This window comes from Pteropus vampyrus, unplaced genomic scaffold, assembly GCF_000151845.1.
Source record: "Pteropus vampyrus isolate Shadow unplaced genomic scaffold, Pvam_2.0 Scaffold48, whole genome shotgun sequence".
In the NCBI taxonomy this organism is placed as follows: domain Eukaryota; kingdom Metazoa; phylum Chordata; class Mammalia; order Chiroptera; family Pteropodidae; genus Pteropus; species Pteropus vampyrus.
The window spans coordinates 10002-32310 of record NW_011888829.1 but is presented as its reverse complement, the minus strand read 5'-3'; the positions used below and the strand labels follow the sequence as shown (position 1 = coordinate 32310).

Below are 22309 nucleotides of genomic sequence, written 5' to 3'. Positions count from 1 at the left end.
CAGAACCTTCTACAGGCGAAGATTACAAATAATAATTACAAGGACCCTGATAACCTCATGTTCACAGACATCATAATCTTGGGAATGGACAAGCAGCCTACTAATCTTACTGTCTCAGTTGATAATATTTTCACCTCCATATCAAATGTTGACTACAGCGCTTCAACGAAGGTGGGAAATTGTTCCATCCTGCTGTCATGCAGGGCCCTCGCCGAGAGCCCTGGCCTGAGATTCTGGCCGCTAGCTCGTCCTTGCTCTTCTGAGTTTGGACAGTCACAGAGGCGACTGGCATGCTGGGAAATCTACTGTATCGCAGGAAGGATGCAGAAGAAGCGTGAATGTGTAACATGGACCCCAGCCCTTTGTTCCATGCGGACTCTGAAGAGGACAGTTCTTTCAGGGGGACCCTGCAGGAAGGCAGATCTTCTCTGGGCACATTTAAAACTAGACATGCTGATCCCAGATGTGATATAGCAATACGTTATTCGAACTGTATTATTCGATACATTGGCCTAGTTCTGGAGAGTATTTACACCTTTACCCTCTCATTTAAGTTCAAGACTCTCTTTGGGACACAGCTGGTATATTGCCTTAGCGGTTTAAGCTATTTTTGTATCAATATAGAAAGGGAGAGTTAAATAAAACACAAGGCGTCATCGGTTTTGTTCTTATTAAATGATTCCCTTGTGTGATAACCTCGGGCAAGAGATTCCAGTTGTTCAATGAACATTCCAAGTGCTGGGAAATTTACTGTTTCTTAGGGCGGCCCCCTGCCATTTTGCCAACACATATAGCAAAAGAGAGGGGCTTGGATTCTAGAGTTAGGCAGAATGGGATTCCAGTCCTGGCTCTGCCATCCATTAGCTGTGAGATCTCGGACAAAGCAGTAAACCTCTGTGAACCTCAGTTTTTTATTTAGTAAAGCAGAGACAGCCATGTTTTCGCAGCATAGTGCAGCTTTACAGGATTAACAGAGATAATGCACAAAAAGTGGTTATCACAGTGCCTGGCCCATGTCCATGCTCAATAAAGTTTAGCTGTTGTTCTTACTCTCATCCTTATTAAAATGTTTGAGCATCACTCTCAGAAGGTAGTCGTCTGATAGTGACAGTCCTGCACGTGATCTATCCTTAACATGATCACGGCCCTTCCCATTCAGTATTCTGCAGTCACACCACGAGGCAGGAAAGGTCAGGGACAAGCCAAGTGCATTTTCCTGGCAGGGAGGTCAAAAGCCCCAGAGGAAAACCAATAACATTCCAACTATCCAGTGGCAAAGTGGTATTGGATGAAGGGCCGGCGCCCCCAGTCCTAACTTCCAGACCCCCAGAGAAAGATGTCACTTGAGTGTCTCAACCTCTCCTCGTTTGTCACCATGACCTCCTTCCTCTTTCCTCAGGTGTTGAAAATCACTGATCTCAAGGGACTGGTACTAGGACAAGAATTCTCCATTAAGTGGAATCTTCCCGTCAGTGACCTGGAGAAGTTCAACTGCTACCCTGAGGAGCCCACCGCCTCCGAGGAGAGCTGCAGGCAGCGAGGGTGCCTGTGGGAGGTAAGGCTGGGGAGCAGACTGCCACACGAGCGGGAAGTTCTAAAAACTGTCCCGTGAACAATTAGGCACCTAGGAAACACTTTCCGAAAGTTGCCAGGTCGAACAGGAATCATTCTTTAGGACAAAAACGATCCTGTGCCAAGACATGTGGGATTTTGTCAGCTCCGAGGGAGAAGTGATCAGTGTTTTCCTCGGATATCCCGAATCAGAAGAATCTCGTTGCTGCTCTGGCTCTTTCCTCCCACCACATTATTTGAAACCCCGCTTTTATTTTTAACATAGCGATAATACGTTGTGCATGGAGTATTTTAAGTGATCTTTTCCACCTGTTTGAGAGTCCAAGCAGGATGATTCAAAAAATAGAAAGCCAGAGGAAATAAGTGATGTCCTCCAGGTCACAGTGGAATCAATAAGGACACTGGGAGCAGAACCCTGCCCTAGGCTTCCGGTCTCCAGATCAGGCTTCCAGCTGACCCTTTACGACTCAACTGTTACAGGAGGCCATTGTGTGTGTGTGTGTGTGTGTGTGTGTGTGTGTGTGTGTGTGTGTGCGCGCGCATACACACACCCATGTGGCACGTGTGTGTGTGTTAAATGAATGTATTCATTTTCTAGGGCTGCTGTAATAAAGTACCACAAACTGGGTGACTGAAAACAACAGAAATGTATCATCTCAGTGTTCTAGAGCTAGAAGTTCAAGATCAAGGTGTCGGCAGGGTTGGTCCCTTCGGAGGCTGTGAGGGAGAATCCGCTTCATGTCGCTCTCCTAGCTTCTGATGTTTTGCTGGCCATCTTTGGTGCTTTTTGGTTTACAAAAACATCACCCCGGTCTCCGCCTTCATCTTCACATGGTGTTCTTTCCCCGGGTGCCTGCCTGTCCCCATGTCCAAATTTCCTTTTTAATAAGGACACCAGTCATATTGGATTAGATCCACCCAAATGACCTCATTGAACTAGATCATCTGCAAAGACCCTATATCCACATAAGGTCACATCCACAGGAACCGGGGATGAGGACCTTACATCTTTTGAGGGGGAATATAATCCAACTCGTAATAACGGACACGGTGGCAGAGACTTAATCTATGCTGACCAACTTCTTTGGTAATTTGAACCTTGGAGTGTGGTGTTAGAAACTGACCAAGAATGACCACCCTGCCCTCCCCCTTGTTCCAGCAAACAGCCGTTCCTGGCGTGCCCACCTGTTTCTATGACACCATCCCTAATTATGCAGCCAGTAACATCCAGTATTTGCCCGCCGGCATCACTGTGGACCTTACCCTGCTGACCGCCCCCGGGTCAGCGCAAGAGGCAGCACCGCCACCACCAACATGGGACACGCGATCCTCCCCCTCATCGGCCACGGCTGTCTCTGACCCTCTCTCTGCAAAGATCAGCCTCCTTAACCTCACAGTGATCTACCACACCGAAAACATGCTACAGTTCAAGGTGAGCCCCATGTTGCTAGTTCTGGCCCTCAGCGTGGAGGCCTTTACCTTACAGCGCCAGATGGACGGAAGTCACTGAAATGTCTTAGTACTGTTGCCCCGTCTTATGGATGAGGGTGCTGAGGCCCAGAGAGGTAAAGGCCAGACAGCGGGGAGACAGTAGAGCTGGAATGCGACCTGAAATCCACCTAGTTGCGAACTTCCTGTCCCGACGTACTCTTATGTCATTAACATTCTCAAAGAATCATCCCTTAGCCCTAAGGAAAAAAATGTCTGCTCTGTGGTAAACTCACATGAGCTGTATCAACTCACTTCCAACATTAGAGTTATTTCTCTAGCCGTGGTTCTTCGACTTTAGCATGAGTCAAAATTACCTGAAGACCTTATCAAAACTCAGGTGGCTGGGCCTCACCCTCGGGGTCTCCAGCCCAAGACTTTGCATTTCTAACAAGTTCCGGAAGATGCTGATGATGCAGGTTAAGAGGCCACCCTCACTCTGCTTGAATAGAAATACAACGTGAGCCACATATGTTTTCTAATAACCCATATTTTTAAGTGTTATTTGAAAAAAATCAAAAATTGATTTTAATAGCATTTTATTTAACCAATGTGCTGAAATATGATCATTTCACCATATGATCCAAATACAATTATTGTGATACTGTAGGATCTTTTAATTATACCAAGTTTGCAAAATCTGGCGTGAATTTTGCCCTTACAGTTCACACAAACACACTTCATGGGCTTCATGTCCACATGTGACTGGTGGACAGCACCTTGGACAGCTCAGCTCTAGACATTTTAATGTCAGATGAATCCCCTTAGGAGTCTTGTGAAAATGAAGATTCCCATTCAGAAGGTCTGGGGTGGGGCCTGAGATTCTGCATTCCTAACAGACTCCCAGGTAATACAGCTGCTTTTGGTCTGAGAAACGCAATTTTGAGAAGCAAGGCTTTTGACATAACTTGTCCCAAGTGTAACCTGCGGGCGAATATTATAAGAGAAAGGACGCTTGCTCACAATGGCAGCTCTCCCTGACCCTGGCATAACACTTTGCCTTTCTCCCGCATGGCAATCCTGTTAGGTAGGCAGGAACGAGGAGCCGATACGGAAGAGTAATCTGAGGAATGGAAAAGCTGAGCAACATCTGGAAGCTCAACCATAACAAGATCTCAGTCCATATGAAAACGAATTTCTCTAGTTTCTAACACACAGATGCTCACACATCATCTTACACAGTTTGTGTACTCTTAATTCACACATTCTTCAAAGGAAGTGCCCTCCTGGCTTCACATGGGTATTACGGAGGCATGTTTGCAGTTCAGGGTTTGTGTCAGGCACAGAAGGCGGGTAAGCCTCACATCTATTTGCTTTGGGATATTTGATGCCTCCTGATCTGATTCGAACTGTCCAGAAAACATGGGAACTGAATTATATGAGCTGGCATGGGGAGTTTCAGGTTTGAGATTCCATCAGAAACTCTCCTTCTCTCTCCTTGTCAGATCTCCGATCCCACTAAGAAGAGGTATGAGGTCCCAGTGCCTCTGAACACCCCTTCCTCTCCTGTCGGCGCCTCTGAAAACTGCCTGTATGATGTGAGGATTCAGACCAATCCTTTTGGGATCCAGATTCGACGAAAAAACTCCAGCACTGTGATGTAAGCCCTATTTATTTGGTTTTAAACAGAGTGGCTCTAGACTCAATTACAGTGGTTCTAATTAATGCAAGTGAAATATTAGCCTTAGAGACTCTCTGTGTGTGTATGTGTGTGTGTGTGCATGTGCATGTGTGTGTGTGTGTGTGTGTTTAACAGAGAGGATATCTGTTTCTTACTTCAATAGAGATTTCATTTTCTGTTAGTCATGAACTCAACAAGAATGATTAATCAAAGGTTTAAAAACACGAAGTGTTGCCTGATTTCAGAAAAAGGAACATTTTTTATTTATTTCTACTCATCGTTCTTGTTAAGTAGAACAGAAAACTCTATTTAATAAGATAACCTAAGATAGAAACTAGTGTTATATATGCCTCATTAACAAACAGTAACAGAAGAGTCAGGAGAGGGACACAGGTAGCTAAGATGAGTGACATGGTGTCTTATAGTCTTTGCTTCTGTTGACACCGTAGACGTAAAGCTTTCACAACATTAAGCATGAAAGGAGCTGTCATCTCTCACCCCTGTCCCTCTGCTCAGTGGGATGAACTGCAGGTCTGGATTGTGCCTGGGGCTGAAGTTCCCCATCCTGACAGAGACTGTCATCTGTACGTGCACGTGCAGACAATCTTCAATTCTCTTTGACTGCGTCTCTGACTTTCTGTTGAATTCTTTGATAGGAAGTTCTTTGGCCAATCCAGAAAAGTCACTCTAAGAGTTGTACACTTTTCTGTTGGAAAACTTGCTTAGAACTTATTCATTTACTCATATATTTATTCAAGCGATTAGGCCAGACATTGAGAACTAGAAATACAGAGACAAGTGAGATTCTCAAGGAGACTATAACCCAGAAAAGGAGTTCTCAGCCTTGCAAACTACAGAATAAAAATGCAAACACATAGTGAGTCATGGCCATTCCTATGACCTGGGTCATCTCATAGTGTTTGAACCTGGATCCAGGCATGCAGCAATTCAGGAGGCTTCTGAATCAGTCAGGTGTCCTAACTGGATTCCCTATGTGCTCCGGCCTGTGAGCAGCTTGGCATGAATATGTGCCTTTATGTTGCAGATGGGACTCTCAGCTCCCCGGCTTCACCTTCGACGACATGTTCCTTTCTGTTTCTACTCGCCTCCCCTCTCAGAACGTCTATGGCTTTGGGGAAACTGAGCACACGACTTTCAGAAGAAACATTAGCTGGAGCACATGGGGAATGTTTGCTCGAGACGAGCCCCCAGTGGTAAGCACAGAAGACTAAGATTATCAACTGGTTTCTCTCTATGTAAATTTATTTTAATCCATATGTCCATATATGATCCCTATTCCTCAGCTTCACCTTATATTGACAAATTCTATTCTCAGATGAAATAGGCCATATGGTCTACCCTCTGTCCCTAAAAGACATGATTGATAGATAGATAGATAGATAGATAGATAGATAGATAGATAGATAACCTTTTAGTCTTTTAGAATATATATACACTTATTATGCACACACATATGCATATTCCCTGTGGACTAATAATTTTATCTATTTCAATAACTTTTGTTTAATATACTCTATGTGTCAGACACACATAGAATAAGACATTGTCTTTATTCTCCAGAGGATTATAGACCAGTGCGAGAGAGAGAGAGAGGGAGAGAGAGAGAGCGCGCGCAAGTGCGAGCGAGATATGGAAATAATGATAACAGCGTAATCAGCACTGTAATAGAGTTAGGTAATAATAAACAAGGATGACACTCAGCTTTTTGCTTGGGGTGGAAGGCGGGGTCAAGGAAGGCCTTACAAAGGACATGGCATTGCACTGAACCTTCAGCGTTGAGTAGGAGTTGGCTGGTTTGGTTATGAGGAAGAAAGAAGTTCTTGGCTTTTGTCTTTTTGCTTACCCACCCGCCCCCATGACTGCCCCAGTACGAGAAGAATTCCTACGGTGTCCACCCCTACTACATGGCACTGGAGGAGGATGGCAGTGCAACAGCAATGCCATGGGTAAGACAGAGGCGCCTCCCCCAAGGACCACCATAAACAGCTGTGACAACTTTATGGAAATCTGGAATATCAATAGAAATAGGGAAATTGAAGGACAAGGGAAATAGAACAAATACACTGACCATTCATTCATTCATTTATTCACGATTTACTAAGAGCTCTAGGCCAGGTATTAGGAGTAAAATTTTGAGTAAACAAGGTCCGTACTTTTGTATGACTTATTTAACTGTGACATTTTAACTACCGTTCACAGAGTGACATAAGACATTGAGACTGAGATTATGTTTGGGGTACCTGAAAGTCCATTCTGGTTCTACTGCATGAGAGAAGACATTTTATAGGAGGAGGGCACTAAAGAAAGGGAGTGAAAATAGCAAATTTTAGGGCAGATTCCCTATCTGGGTAATACACAGTTCCAAAGATGCTCAGTCTTCATTTTTTTTTTTTTTTCTTTTAAACAGATGTGACATTCCAGCCCACTCCTGCCCTGACATACCGCACCACAGGAGGGATTTTGGACTTTTACGTAGTTTTGGGGCCAACCCCCGAGCTGGTAACTCAGCAGTACACCGAGGTTAGAAGTCCTTCTAGTCACTTACTGTCCAACCATCTTGCACTTACTGGGTGTTACCACAATCTGGGCACCAAGAAAGGCCAATTATTTTCTTATGGCCCTTGAGTGTCCCTACTACATTATTGCTGTCTTTTCTAAAAGTCAGGTTTTAGTATTAAGGGGCTATAAAGGCATATTAATAGCCCATGTGTCTCTTAATTATTTGCCAAATAGCCTTTCTGACACTCTCTAATGGGTAATAACCACTGAGTTCTCAGGTTTCCTAGAGTGGAGACTCTAGAATACAGAGGACTTTCTATCTTTCTGCATCCCCACGGTCGTTCCACATTTATTCAACTTTTTTATTTTTCTTGAGCGAGTCCTCTTAGATCAGACGGTACTCAATAGATGAGCCCAAGTTGCTTCAACCATAAGCCAACACTCTTTTCTTCCCTAAGAAATCTATTTGGATCCATTTTTCTTTGTTATTCCAGTTGATCGGTCGGCCAGCAATGATTCCGTACTGGGCCTTGGGATTCCAGCTGAGTCGCTATGGATATCAGAGTGATACCGAAATCTCCAGTTTATACAATGCGATGACAGCAGCCCAGATTCCCTACGTATGAAACCCTCGCTCCACTCGTGCTTTAGTTATGGGGATTTGTGTGTAATTATAAATTGAAAATGTCTTCATAGAAATCACTGATGACTACTTCAGTACAGAGAAAATGTAGCTGTGGAGCTAGTCCTGCTTTTTAAATGTATTGCGTGCTACTCTTTTAAATCAAGGGTACAAAACCGAAGGGCGTCAATCCAGAAATGAGTGGAGGGTAATGTTACTCACTGCCTCTTGCCAAGAATATCCTGTGCTACAGTAGCCATGGCTGGGCTTAAACCATGACTTTGGGGACTTCCAAGTGAGAACCATGTCAAGATTATGACAATTTTCGGAGATTATATTCTGACTGTCCTTGGAAAGGATGGATATAAAGTGACAGTATAAAAGAAAATAGTTAAAATCAAGCCTTCACTTTCTGTTAAACACAAATACGCATATATGCATATCCTACAATGACAACCTAGCCCCTAGAGAAGGCCCTACCAGTGCAGTCAATTTCTGTCAGCAAGCAGAATTTCACAAATAGCACGCTCTTTCTCCTCTTATAATGATCAAATTTTCATTACTCATTTTCTCTTTATACTTTTAATTCACCTCCTGAGTTTGTGGAGGACAATCACTGATCAGAAGATGAGGATTAAATAAAGTGTTATGATGTTCTCATCAAAGATAATTTGAAACATTCATCCAGGCTTAATTTTTTTCTGTTTATATACTACTATACTTACTAAACGTAAATTAGAAAAGATAGGAAAACTGAAAGATGGAAAAAAATCCACAGATCTACCTCACCAAGGCAATCAATATTAATAATATGTTGGTTCATTTTTTTCCTAAGCTTTGGCTAATGCATATGCCTCTACTCTCTCAAGTTTTACCTAGAGTCTTAAGGCAATACAGGTAATTGTCACGTTTAGGCTAAAAGAAGCATCTCTTTTTTTAAACCAAATATTAACCACTTTAGCCATCATTCAGCAATCTTTGACTGAGTGCATTTCATGTGCAGAAATCTGGATTGGTATCATATAGAGAAAAGAAAAGACAAGGTTCTCAACTCAAGGACCATCCAGACAAATTGGGATGGTGGAAGAGTATATACATTTTAGAATGCTATAAAATAATGTAGTTCTAAATGCGGATAAATTCAGTCAGGTTGACTAGAGAAAAAAGGGAAAACAGATACAATCTTTTCCGTTTCTCAGGGGAGCCCTACTTTCTACCCTTGAATATTTAGCATTTTTTTTTGATAGGTTCATTGAGTTCAAGATTTGAAAAGTAGATAAGATTTGAATTGAGGGAAGGAAAGAGGAGAGAGTTCCAGTTGGAGGAGCAGAAGGAGAAGGAATGGGGACAGGTGATCTGTATGCAGGAATCAGCAGAAATGAAAAGTCCATGTAGGGGAGTAATGGGATAAATTCTGAGGGACCTGGGCTGGGGTCGGCAAGTGTCAGGACCTGGAGCCTGGCAGAGCAGTCTGTGTGCCCTGAGGGGAACTGCCGGAGGTCCCAAACACCTTGCTGCTCCTTTCTGTAGGATGTTCAGCATGTGGACATAGATTACATGGACCGGAAGCTGGACTTCACCCTCAGCACCAGCTTTCAAAACCTCAGTCTCCTGATTGAGCAAATGAAGCAAAATGGCATGAGATTTATCCTCATTCTGGTAGGTATTTAGAAAGATTAGATCCCATTTCTTGTTTCTATGTTCATTTTTTAAAAATAATACCATCGATAGAAACTAGATGAAGAGTACGTGAGAACTCTCTGCACATCTGTGCAACTGCTTATGCATCTATAATTATTATTTTTTAAGTTTTAAAAATCAAACAAAGGAGGAAAGAACAAATGAGAAAAATGGCTTTTATTTTATTTTTTTATTACGTTTATTGGGGTAACGTTGGTTAATACAATTATATAATTTTCAGGTGTACGTTATAATTTGACATCTGTATATTCTATTGTGTGATTACCACCCAAAGTCCAGTTTATTTGATCCCCTTGAAAAATAGCTTTTAAAAGATGATACTTTGCAATATTTATTGGTCCTGAGTGTCACTGAGTTGTAATTTATTATTACTGTTCTCTTGGTAGAGTTAGAAGAACTGTGAGCTAAAACACTGAATGTAGAAAAAAAAAGTCTAGCTTCCAAAAGTTAGGGTATTATTTGCTGACTGTTGTTTGTTCACTCATTCATTCATTCATTCATTCATTCATTGTTTATTAAGCACTAGGTCTTTGAAAATCACTGTTCTAAAAGCTATGTCTATAATCTAAATTAATGAATAAGACAATGTCCTTTTTCTTATAGGGATTATATTCTATTGGAGGAATACAGCCAATAAATAAACAATTAAAAATATAATTTTGGATGGTGAAGATTTACATGACAGTTATGAAATGGGATAGATAAGGGATGGGGTGAATGGGAAAGCCACTTGAGATGGATAAATTGGGCCACAGAATAGAAGAAAAAAGTTTCATGTTCTTGAGGAATATTGCTGTTACACCTTGGAAACAATAAATTGGCTTTCTCCACATGAGGGTAATGTCTTGTTAACCTAGTTTATCTCCAGAAATTGTTATCAAACATGAGCCAGCATTTTTTTTTTCTCAAGAATTTTATAGAGAAGCATCAGTATATTCTTTTACTTCTCAACTACCCAGTAGACATAAGGCAAATGATCCATAGGTTGTATTTTTGTTTGTTTGTTTGTTTGTTTGTATTGAAGTTCACCATTTCTTCTGTACTGTGAATTGTTAAAATTTTGGAGAGGATTTTTCTTAGAAATGGTTTTCTCATGTTTTCTGCTTTAAACCCTTTTATTGCAGGATCCGGCCATTTCTGGCAATGAGACCCAGTATCTCCCATTCACCAGAGGGCAGGAAAACAATGTATTCATCACATGGCCCGATGGTGATATTGTCTGGGGAAAGGTAAAGATTGGGAGGAGGTGTCTGTAATTAATCAGCACCATGATGTCTTGATTGAAAGAGACTCTTAAAAAATCTTGACAAAATGATTTGGGTAATTTATAAATTATGATGAGTAGAAATCTATCTGTAACTGATTAGCTCAGTAAACAGTTAATAAGACCAAGGTCACAGATCTTATCCTCTAAAATATCAGTGACCTTTGTTTTATTGCCTGGAAATATTTTGATGTCCCATCCCTTATGTGGACCAGCCAGTCATTTGACACACATAAATAATCCGTTTAGGAATGGCTCCGAAGTCTGTGTCTCCCCGTCACCCACACTCAACACCTGTACTCATCTTTGGCCTATGATGCTTCGTCAGCCTCCACGTCTAAATAAATCACTAAATCCTATAGATGGCCCTCCTTCTCTTATCTCCTTTAATTCCTTTTTGGATCCCCAGCCTTCATCCTTATTGTTTGATTTAGAGCCACAGGATTTTAGGTTCTGTGAACTTCCTGACTCCAGATGACAGAAGCTCTTAGCCAGGATTCAAACTCTGTCTGTAATTATATCATGCTACTTCCTCTTGCTGTGGGTACATGCTATGTTCGCTGTGCCTTTGAATGTTACTTTCTCAGCTTGCCCAAATAACATCTGCAGTTCAAGACCAACTCAAACATTTCCTCTTATGAAGCTTTCAGTGACTAATTTAACTCTCCCTTTTCTATACCATTGCCCTCTGAGAGTTTAGCATACAACTTAGCACTTACGTTTCATCTTCGAACTCAGAAAACAAGGGCTGTTTCTTAAATCTCAGTGGATACAGATTGTAGAAGAGTGCCTGGCATATAGTAAGTGCTCAATAGGTGTTTCCTGATTGAATGAATCAATAAATAGAGTTAGTGTTCTTTTAATTATAGATGAAATCGGTTGATACTATGTACTTTTTAATGCTACATATACTTGGGGCTCCCGAGAAGTCACAACACTGCTTAAAAGTATTGAGGCTAATGGAAATCAACCTCATTTCTCTAGTGTCACACTTCATGTTTGTTATTCATAAAGGAAATTTTGTTATTAGTCTGTGACAGGCATAACAGAGAGCTGAGCAATCATTTGAAAGGTGATTGTTTGGAGGATATATTTAAAATGGATTCTGTTGGTCATTAAGTTTAAAAATGAAATTCTGATAACTTACAGAATGAGTCAAAAGACCCAGCCTATTTTCACCTAACAGAATTTCATATATTTAGACTTTACAACTCAATTAATGGCAAAGATCTACAAGAATTTTATTGGAGAGGTCTATCCTTAGATTCTAACATGTGAAACATCTCTTCGTCTGTATTAATACCTTTGAAAAGCTTTCATTTTTCTTGTTTTTCTCTAGGTGTGGCCAGATCTGCCCAATGTGAATGTGGATGGATCCCTTGACCAAGAAACTCAGGTTAAGGTATAGTCAGTCACACATAGATTTTGGTCTACCTTGACCTAAATATCTGGATACTTATGAGTTTTATCCTGATTTTTTGTTAAGTAGTTCTAAGTTGAGTATGCTTGTCAACTGGTCATTTCTTGGCAGAGAAAGATTCTCAAATGCAAAATTCAACAAGCAGCTAAATCGAAATGTGTAGAAGGAAATCATGAATGGGATACCTTCACAAGTGTGCCTTCAATGAGTTGTATTTTGTTTGAATCTAATATTGCTTGAAAAATAATGAACCAAAGTCTAGAATATTTTCCCTGGGGAGGTTATGAACAGACTGGGTTTTTAGTGAATTGTCTTCATACAAAAGAAAATATAAGCTAGTTAAAAGGATAATGTCTTCGATCTCAGGACTTGATGCCACGTCAGCCTGGGCATCTCGCTTCCCACCCACCATGCAGCTTACTTTTCCCTGGACGATGGGCCTCCTTCAATTGGCCAGAGTGATTAGAGCATTTGTATCTCTAAAGTTTGATAGTTTAGACACTGACAGTTAATTTTCCATTTCATATGATTAAATGTCCAGTCATAAAATGAATCCCATGTGTAAAAGGGACTTAAGACAATCTAACGTCCTAGGGAAATAAAGAATGAAATCAGCCTTCCCTGATCCCTTAGTGTCCACCGTAAACTGTGCAGCAGCAGCAGCAGCAGCAGACCTGGGTCAGGGTGCATATAGAGAGGGGCAGTGCCTTGCACAAGCACCTGCTCACATCCCCTCCTGGTCCCCACACGCCCCTCCTGGATGGGCTGGGACCCAGTGTGAGCGTCTGTGTTGCTCTTACAGCTGTACAGAGCCCACGTTGCCTTTCCTGACTTTTTACGAAACAGCACGGCTGCATGGTGGAAGAAGGAAATAGAAGAGCTCTACTCAAACCCCCGAGAGTCGGAGAAGAGCTTGAAGTTTGACGGACTGTGGATTGTAAGTGCATCCTGGGTGGTTTTCCTTTGGAAATACAAGCAGGCCATGCAGAGGCGAGCAAAGCCGGGAGTTAGGGCTGGAGGGATGAAAGAGAGGGGTGCTGTTACAGAACTGAGGTGCTGGGACCACCCGGAGCCCAGAGGTAAGTGCAGGTCTGCCTGGGGCCATATGGCCTGGTGGAAGATGGAGACTGTGGAGGAGACGTGCCATCGCTGGGGACAATGCTGGAGAAAGAGATGGCAAATACTCTGGCTTCTCTTACTGCCCATCCTCCTCCAGTCTTATGCCAGTGCCCCTCATTGGCCAAACCTGGCCAGAAGCCAACACTAAGGAGTCCGGGGAGCCCACTCTGTGGCCCAGGGCAAGGTCTGAATCCCAAAGGAAACATGTTTCCCATATGCTGGTGGGGATGCCTCTGAGGGAATGGCTTCAAAAGCCTGTTCAGGTGTCCGTTACACACGTCGGTAGGGCTTAGGAGCAGGGCTTCCTGAGATGTCTCTGGGACGTGTGTCCAGAGCTCTTCTATGTGTGTTTTTCTAGGGATGGGAACAAATCAATGTCCCAGTTTCGTTCCCTACTGCCCAGTGGCCCGGAGTCCTGAGCGTACTCTGGGCCAGCTCTGAAGGGCTCCTCAGGTCCGAGCCAGGCTGAAAGAAGCCATATTTCACCCAGACACAAACCCCTAAGCCTACTGGCAGCATGGGCTTCCCCAGTCACTCACCTTCAGGATGGGTAGGCACAGAGCAGACACGTGAAAGGGCACAGATGAACCCAAACAGGCAAAACATGCACTGAAGAGACGTGGGTAGTGCTGAGGGATAGATACTGATACCTTTGGGGGTCTTGTTCCATTGGAGGGAAAGCTGAAGCTGCAAACTCGAAATAGTCGATAATGTCCAAGATACTTACCCTTGCCTTTTAGTATGTCCTGCTTATTATTGTCCAATACACAAAAATTTAACTTTTCCATTGATAAAGTAGGCAGTGACCCTTCACCTCAGGAATTGCTGTTTCTTGCACTTAAGTAGTAAACCCCTGTAAGTATCGATTTCCAGATCTGTTTCTGAGTTGCCAGTGGCTTTTCGGGACTGCATCCACCGCAGGAAGAAAGACATTCCCCCTCGTGTTTGGACTACACTGATGTCCGAATTAGTCCAGCTACAGAGCTAAGAAAGAGGAGGGGGAGCTCATAGCAGCCACTGACCTCAGATAAAAAGTGAGCAGAGAAAGTGAGATAGGGTTGGAGGACTCGGATCAAGAGGAGATTTCCTTAGGTCGTAGATCCAGCATCATCTCAATACTTCTGTCCCCACGAAACAATCCTCGCAAGTTGAACAATGCCAAGAAAGCTAGGAGTTTGGTGCTCTTCTTGAACCAACATGAATTCTTAGAGTCCATTTGAGTCAATGCCCGAGATTGAACAGTCAGTGAAGCCACCAGCTGATGCGAGGACTTAAATAAGATACGTTCATCTCTGTGAGGTCGGAGACCTCTGTAGCAAAGGCCATACTACCACTGACATCACAAAATCTTTTTTACTCATTTCAGGATATGAACGAGCCATCAAACTTTGTGAATGGATCTGTTGTGGGCTGCAGTGATGAAATTCTTAATAATCCACCCTACATGCCATGTATGTAAACTGATTCCTTCATCAAATTATTTCTCTGCTCAAAAACCTTGAAAGTTTTCCCCTTATTGTCAGAGGGAAGTCTCATTTTGAAGAGAGGACACTCTTAAATGTGATACAAAATCCCTAAAAGAGTAAGTGCAAATAAATGACTAATCGAGCATAGAAAGAATGACTCGATGTGGGTGACAGGAACCAGGAAATGCATGGTACGTTCGATTACATTGTCAACTATGAACCGATTGCTAAGACTTTAAATAACACCCTGCATACCACCCCCCCACACACACTCACACACATAAACACACACTCTTTTGATTAGAGAATAGAAACCTACCCTGCACTCTTCCTGCTCGTGTTCACAGATACTTCATGTACTTGATGAAGGACACACCCTGGTTGACCTATAGTACAAACAGAAATAGAGACTCAAAGTCCTCTCAGAATGGTGAACTCTCTCACCTTACAGAAACCCAGGGAAGGAAGTGACTTACCTTCCTGAAAGCACTATGCCAGCAGTTTGTGGAGGGAATCCGGAATCCAAGTTTCTTGATGTGTAGGTCATCGCTGTGCTTCCTATTGCTCTTCCCTCCCTCCCTCCCTCCCTCCCTTCCTTCCTTCCTTCCCTTTTCCCTCTTTTCTTCTCTTCCTCCTTCCTTTCTTATTTCTCTCCTTCTCCCCATAAGTTAATATTCGTGTATCAGGCAAGTACTAACAAATCAGGATGCTTTAGCAACATTAATATGTTGTTGTTGATTGAAACAAGCCTTATTCCCTTGAGAACATTACCATCTAGTGGAAGACACAGTCATACCAATGAAGGAGCTTATGATGCTGCTAAATGTTTGAGTGGAGCAAAAAAGAAGGGCGCCTTTCCCAGCTCTACACGCTGTCCTTGCCATTAGTTACAAGGTCACAGCACATTGATTCTGTAGGCAAAAACATTCTTGGAACTGGAGCTGTTACTGGTAGCAAAGTCGTTGATTGAAAGAGAAATGCCAAGCCGATGGGCATTTCCAGTGAATGTGCAGATCAGGTTGATCAGGAAATAACTCAGCATTTCCTCCCAGATCTGGAGTCCAGGGACAAGGGTCTGAGCAGCAAGACCCTGTGCATGGAGAGCGAGCAGATCCTGGCGGACGGCTCCCGGGTGCGGCATTACGACGTGCACAGCCTGTATGGGTGGTCCCAGACACGGCCCACCTACGAGTGAGTGTGCTTTTGTCACTGGCAGCAAAGATCATTTTCCACGTTGTTACTTTTATATATATTGTTCTTGTATCTACATGGTGCACACTGAACAGATGAACATCAAAATAGCAAGTATGATTTACCAAGCAACCATACAACCTCCAAGTCATATTAACCAAGTAGGTTGCTAAATTCTCTGAGTTAAAGTGAGCAGGTACTAATTATAACTACAGGGGCAACTGGGCTTCCACACATAATATATCAAATCAGCGTATCATACACCTTACATTTGCACAAGGTTATATGTCAAATATACTTAAATAAAAAAATAAGGTGAGCAAGTTATGTTGTGTTTAGCATATTCATGGAGTTGATAGAAATAACAACAATCAAATTTTAGAGCATTTTTGTTGTCACAAAAGGAAACCCTGGTCCCATTAGCAGTCATTCCCTGCCCTTGTGCCCGCCTCCCGAGCCCCAGCAGCCACTTTTTGTCCATGTGGATTGCATAATTGGGACACTCATGGAAATGGACTCATACAGTATGTGGTCGTTATGTTCTTTATGGTCTTTATGATTGTTCTGGCTATGCTGAGTCCCTTGTATTTGAATTTTAGAATTAGCTTGTCAGTTTCTGCAAAACAGGAACAAGGGTTTTGACAGGGATTGCCCTGGCTCTGGAAGGCAGTTCGGGGAGTACTGCCATCTTTTTTAAATTTAATTTAATTAAAATTTTTTTTTTTAGCCAAAGCAACCCTTGGTTGACCTCACAGATTACAAGGACCTTGTCAGTTTACAATTCCTTATTTTTTATTTTTCATTCCGACAGCACCTGGTTTTCCTAAGTAGTCTCCCATCCAAGTACTAACCAGGCCTGACCCCACTTAGCTTCTGAGATCAGACAGGATCGGGCTAGTTCAGGGTGGCATGGCTATAGATGGCCATCTTAACAATACTAAGTCTTCTGATCCTTGAGCATGGGACGTCTTTTCATTTCTTTAGATCCCCTTTAACGTCTTTCAGCAATATTTTATCATTTTCAGCATGTAAGCTTCTGGGCATTATTTTTTCAAATATGTTTTTCAAATATGTGTTCTCTTTCTTTTCTCCTTGTAAGAGTCCAAGGATGTGTATGTTGGTACCTTCGATGGGGTCCCACATGTCTCTGATGTCCTGTTCACTTTCCTTTATTCTTCTTTCTGCTATTCATACCACACGGTATCTATTGATCTATTTTCAAGGTTGCTGATTCTTTCTTCGGCTAGCTCACATCTGCTTCATGCTCAGTCCCGCTAGTAAATCTTTAATTTTAGTTATTGCATTTTTCAACTCCAGAATTCCTATTTGGTTCCTTTTTAAATTAGTTCTGTCTCCTTATTCACATCCTCCATTTAGTGAGACATCATTGTTGTCCTTTCTGTTAATTATTTAGAGATGCTTTCCTTTAGCTCTTTGGATAGATTTATAATAGCTCACCTAAAGTCTTTGTCTACGAAGCCCCTCAGCAGCATTTTCTGTTGGCTGTTTTTTTCCTGTATATTTGGCATGCTTTCATGTTTCTCTGCATGACTTAATTTTTTGTTGAAAACTGGACATTTCAGTTAATAAATTGTAACAACTCTGGCATAAAATCCCCCCCATCCCCCCACACACAGGGTTTGTTGTTGTTGCTGTGCTTTTGTTGTTACTGTTTTTGCTGTTTTACTTATGGCTTATTTATTTGGCAACTTTTCCATCTAATTCCATAGATTGTGTATTTCCCTGTAGTTTGTAGGCACTGAATTCTCTGCTACCCCTTCTTTTAAAGTTCTTTTTCGATTTTTTAAGCCTGGCTTCCTTGGGTACTGCTGGATCCGCATAATTTAGTTGTCGGACAGCGATCAGTTGGGAGATTGCCTTTGTCAAAGTAAAACTTGCACTGGGCAAAGTTAAATAGGCCAGGAAGACTTTATTCAAGGCTATTACAATGAGAGAGAGGGGGAGGGAGAAGAAAGAGAAAGAGAAAGAGAAAGAGAAAGAGAAAGAGAAAGAGAAAGAAAAAAAGAGTGAGCAGAACTCAATCTGGGCTCAACTTCATTGAAACAGAGATTTTGAGAGCTGCGGTAGGGGGTTCATAGGCCACCTGTGTTTGCTAACTGACCTTATTCAAAGGAAAAGTAAATGTCTCCTATCGTCATGACAGGAGGGAGTGTTACATTTGGAGCATGGAGACTCCTGGTCTCCTGCAGACACTGTCTTCCTTGCTAAGTACATTTCCAAGGGAGATCCTTGGGCTGTGACACCAGCAAGAGATTTTTTTAAAGTTTTACATCTCAAAGGGGCAGAGAAAGAATTTACCATCGAAACTTTTCTAAAGTAAATGCTCTAAAGAAGAGGGCAGGTTCTTAGAATCAGGAAGAAGCCTAACAACATAAAATTCATTCAAGCTGAGGGGAACATTGAAGCCATTCTAGTCGCCTTAAATTCCTCGCCTCTATGTCTTATACCCTTCGGCAAGGGGATAAGTACGAGAAGGCGTGCCTTCGAACTTCAGGCGGTTTGTAAGACAGCCTCACCTTTCACTTCCTGCTTGCTCAGGGCCTCCAGTACAGACAAAGTGAGTCACTGGAACCTTCTCCTTTCGTGGTTTTTTCTCGGGCATGCACAAAGCTTTGTGCATATCCAGTCTTTTAGATCCCCATGACTATGTAGCAACTGTACAAAGTTCTCTATTGCTTTAATTCTCTAGGATTTACTTTTAAATTCCCAGCCAAGCTTTTGTTTGCCCCAGCCGAAACCACAGCCTGAGCATCTGTGATGTTGCCAGAAATTTGTTGCTTTATTAATTCCCTGGGGGTGGGAATTTTTTTCTCTCTGCTGAGTTGAGCTCTGAGTCAAATCAAGTGGCCACAACATCCTGGGAATAGAGATTTTTCCAGGGGGCTACAAGTTAGAAAACAAATTATTGCGCTCTGGGGATGGTGCTTTTAACAGAGTCGCAAAAAAGAGATCAGGCCTCTCTGTTTGCCGCAAGATTGCTGCTGGCTTTGGGTGACAATGAGCTAGGGAAGGGGCAAGCTAGAAATAGCCCAAAGTTATCCCACAAGACTCACTGTCTTGCCAAGATTTAGTACTTTCTCTTAGACAGATGATTTTCATTTCTTTGTATAGCTGGTTGATTTTTAGAGTTCTGAAATGGTCAGCGACAAAGTTCTTTGCCTTGCTCACATCCACCCTTACTGTCTACCCCAGGCCTTCACTATCTCTCACTCAGATGTGTGTGTAGGCACGCGTGCACACCTCCATCCATTTTTGGATTTATTTTGGTGTGAAACATTGGAAGTGACCTAAATGAGTTAGTTTCTGCTACAGTAGCTAGCTTCCTTCCCTGACATCATTTATCGAATAATTCATCTGTGTCTATTGATTTGCGATGCTTTATTTAGCAAATGTTTGGATTGCGTTATATTCTAGCATAATAGACTTTCTCTTCTGTTCCATTGATTTTTCTCTCACGTGATCTTCGTTTGTTTTCTGACTGAGGTTGTGTGCAGCAGATCCGCCTTCGATCGAGAAATATTTAAACATCTTTTATGCGTATTTGCCTCTATGTGCAAAATTTATTCTGCTTTTTGAGGAGTTCCATAAGAACGAATATTACCAAAAATGCTGAGTCATATATACTTTTATTAGGATCCCAGATCTGCCTCTTCGCTTTTTAAGTGGCCTGCGATGAATTAGTGAACTTCTCTGAGCCTCAGTTCCCTAACGGTAAAAACAAGTGAAGGAAACCTTCCTTGTGAGATTATGAGATGATGCACATGAAAGCGACCAGTATTACACCTGGAATAGAGTGATTGTTCCATAAATACATCTGCTCTGTACCTCGTCCCACCCCCTCCTCCTACTTCTGTGTAGTCAGCTAGTTAATTCAACTTTTTTTTTTTTTTAAGAAAGGAAATCCACATTTTAGGTGATCTCATATCTCCAATTGTCCTTCTGTGAGGCCACTGGGACCCTTAGCATCACTTTTAAGTGGAAGGTACTCTGAGGGAGGATGCAGGATGCTCTCTGGCTAAAATGGAGCACCACCACTGCCTCAGGCTCCAGGCCGAAGCTGCTCTCTCTAGTGAAGGTCCGTGGCTGTCCGCCCTCAAGTTCACCTTCATTTCACCTCCGTGTTCCCCTCCAACCAGAGCTGTGCAGGAGGTGACAGGACAGCGAGGGGTCGTCATCACCCGCTCCACATTCCCCTCTTCTGGCCGCTGGGGAGGACACTGGCTGGGAGACAACACGGCCGCGTGGGACCAGCTGAGGAAATCTATCATTGGTGTGTGGGCTTAACCCCGGGGGCCTCTGCTGGTGGGGAAGGGACTGGGTGTGTGCTCCTCAGCCGCATTGGTTGTGTGTAATCATTGTCTCACCTAACTGTATCTTCTCATTGCAGGCATGATGGAGTTCAGTCTCTTTGGGATATCTTATGTAAGTCACGTTCGGGCCGTTACTAATGACCCAGTCAGAGCTTGGTGTTTCTGCAACCGACGAAGTCCCAGCTCATGCTCTAATTTCGTGTCTTCTCAGACAGGGGCAGATATCTGTGGGTTCTTTGGAGATGCAGAATATGAGATGTGTGTTCGCTGGATGCAACTGGGGGCGTTTTACCCGTTTTCCAGAAACCACAACAACATCGGGACGAGGGTGAGGCGGCGGTTTATGCTGCAGCTGTTTTCTGTGCCCGAATCACAACTTCCTTTTAGCCGTCAAAAGCATCCTAAGAATTTGTTGAGAAAACTCATAAAAAATTCCCCGGACCTTCCTTTTTTTGGAAACTTCCGGGGTTTTAAACCCCCGGGTTTCCAGCAATTTTCAAGAATATACTTGTTCTCATCTCTTGTGGTGTTAGTGCCTATGAGGAGAGAAGCATGGACGGCTCCCTGTGGGGCTCAGATAAATGGAGCTTCCTTTGCTTTTAAGAATAGTGACTTTATACTGGGCTCACATCCACCCAAGATATGTTAGAGACCCACAGAGACCCATGTCTGTACACAGGTACAGGGCCAAGGCCAGGCCTGAGCAGGGGACTTAGGAGTCTGTGATAAAGAGGAGGAAGCAGGAAGCTCTAGTTTAGTAAGATGGCCGGAGTGGGGGAAAGGTAGGCTAGAAACGAAGGGAGAAATGGTGTGTAGCCCACCTATGGGATACGTGCCAGCTGGTCCTTTCTTGATACCATGAGGATGGAGTAGAGGAGAAGTGATCTATCATATGCTCCTTCATCCCTTTAGAGACAAGATCCTGTAGCCTGGAATTCAACCTTTGAGATGTACTCGAGAAAAGTCCTCCAGACCAGGTACACCCTGCTGCCTTACCTCTACACGCTGATGCACGAGGCTCACGTTGAGGGCAGCACTGTCATCCGACCCCTTCTCCACGAGTGAGTGTAACCTGTTTCCCCAAGCCGCAGGTCCGGGAATGCCTTGTGAATAATCCTCCGCAGCAGTCATGACAGTATGAGTCGTTTTTTATTCTTAATTTTTAAGGTTTAGCGATGACAACACAACATGGGATATAGACAGTCAATTCATGCTGGGCCCCGCCATCCTAATCAGCCCCGTGCTGGAAAGCGTGAGTTTTCCACAAACCGTCCCATCCCATAATCTAAACACAGGAAGGGCATTCTAAAGACGATTTCATCCGGCTCACTAGTCTTTTTCTTTTCTCGAAGTCTCTCTTAATGAAAACATAACCTTCATTGATTTCTCATCGTAATGTCTCGTCACCTTGCGTCCTTAAAAGTTCACCTCTTTAAAAAATTTATTTTTCTGTGTATATGAAGAATTTCCCAGTATCTTTCTCCCAAAAAACCTCTGAACTCTTAAAATTATTAATAAAGTATCCATTTGAGCTTGATTCTACAGAAAGAATTTTCAAAGTTAAAATTAAATTATTGCCGTATTCATAATGATCTGTGGATTTTGCATTTCAGAACACTTTCGAGATCCGCGCGTACTTCCCCAGAGCCCGTTGGTATGACTATAGCACGGTAAGAACTCACATATTTCGCGAGGAACCAGATTGGTCCACGCAGGCTGGAGCAGGCTAGTTTTCTCGTGACTTCCAGGCACATATTTTCCAAGACAATCATTTTCCATGTTTCCGCCATGCCAGGTTCGTTTAAATAAAAATGTCCACAAAAGCATAACTAGATAAAATCTGATGCCCCTATCACATCGACTCCTCACCTATGCCTTACCTTTTCTGGAAAATAAAGAGAAAAGACTAGATTTCCGGAGTTTTTAGCAAAGCTGAAAGTCAGAGATTTTCTCCTTAGATTTGCAGTATTTTGCTGACTTTCCAACACGCTTCC

General features: G+C 42.7%; 1 protein-coding gene and 1 pseudogene across 1 annotated transcript in view; one reads left to right on the top strand and one right to left on the bottom strand.

Annotated features, from left to right (window-relative positions):
* The window catches only part of MGAM2 (maltase-glucoamylase 2 (putative)), a gene marked incomplete at its 3' end in the record, with an annotated part of 72843 nt that overhangs the window by 41588 nt on the left and 8946 nt on the right, over positions 1–22309 (top strand). Inside the window, 20 exon segments of the mRNA XM_011359544.1 lie at positions 1400–1555; positions 2732–3004; positions 4506–4660; positions 5727–5895; positions 6571–6628; positions 6631–6648; positions 7110–7222; positions 7696–7821; positions 9354–9482; positions 10649–10753; positions 12128–12190; positions 13011–13145; positions 14694–14778; positions 15846–15984; positions 20142–20275; positions 20393–20427; positions 20527–20643; positions 21228–21376; positions 21483–21567; positions 21929–21985. Coding sequence (XP_011357846.1) covers positions 1400–1555; positions 2732–3004; positions 4506–4660; positions 5727–5895; positions 6571–6628; positions 6631–6648; positions 7110–7222; positions 7696–7821; positions 9354–9482; positions 10649–10753; positions 12128–12190; positions 13011–13145; positions 14694–14778; positions 15846–15984; positions 20142–20275; positions 20393–20427; positions 20527–20643; positions 21228–21376; positions 21483–21567; positions 21929–21985 — 2301 coding nt within the window.
* On the bottom strand, positions 16787–16905 carry LOC111739222 (annotated as a pseudogene).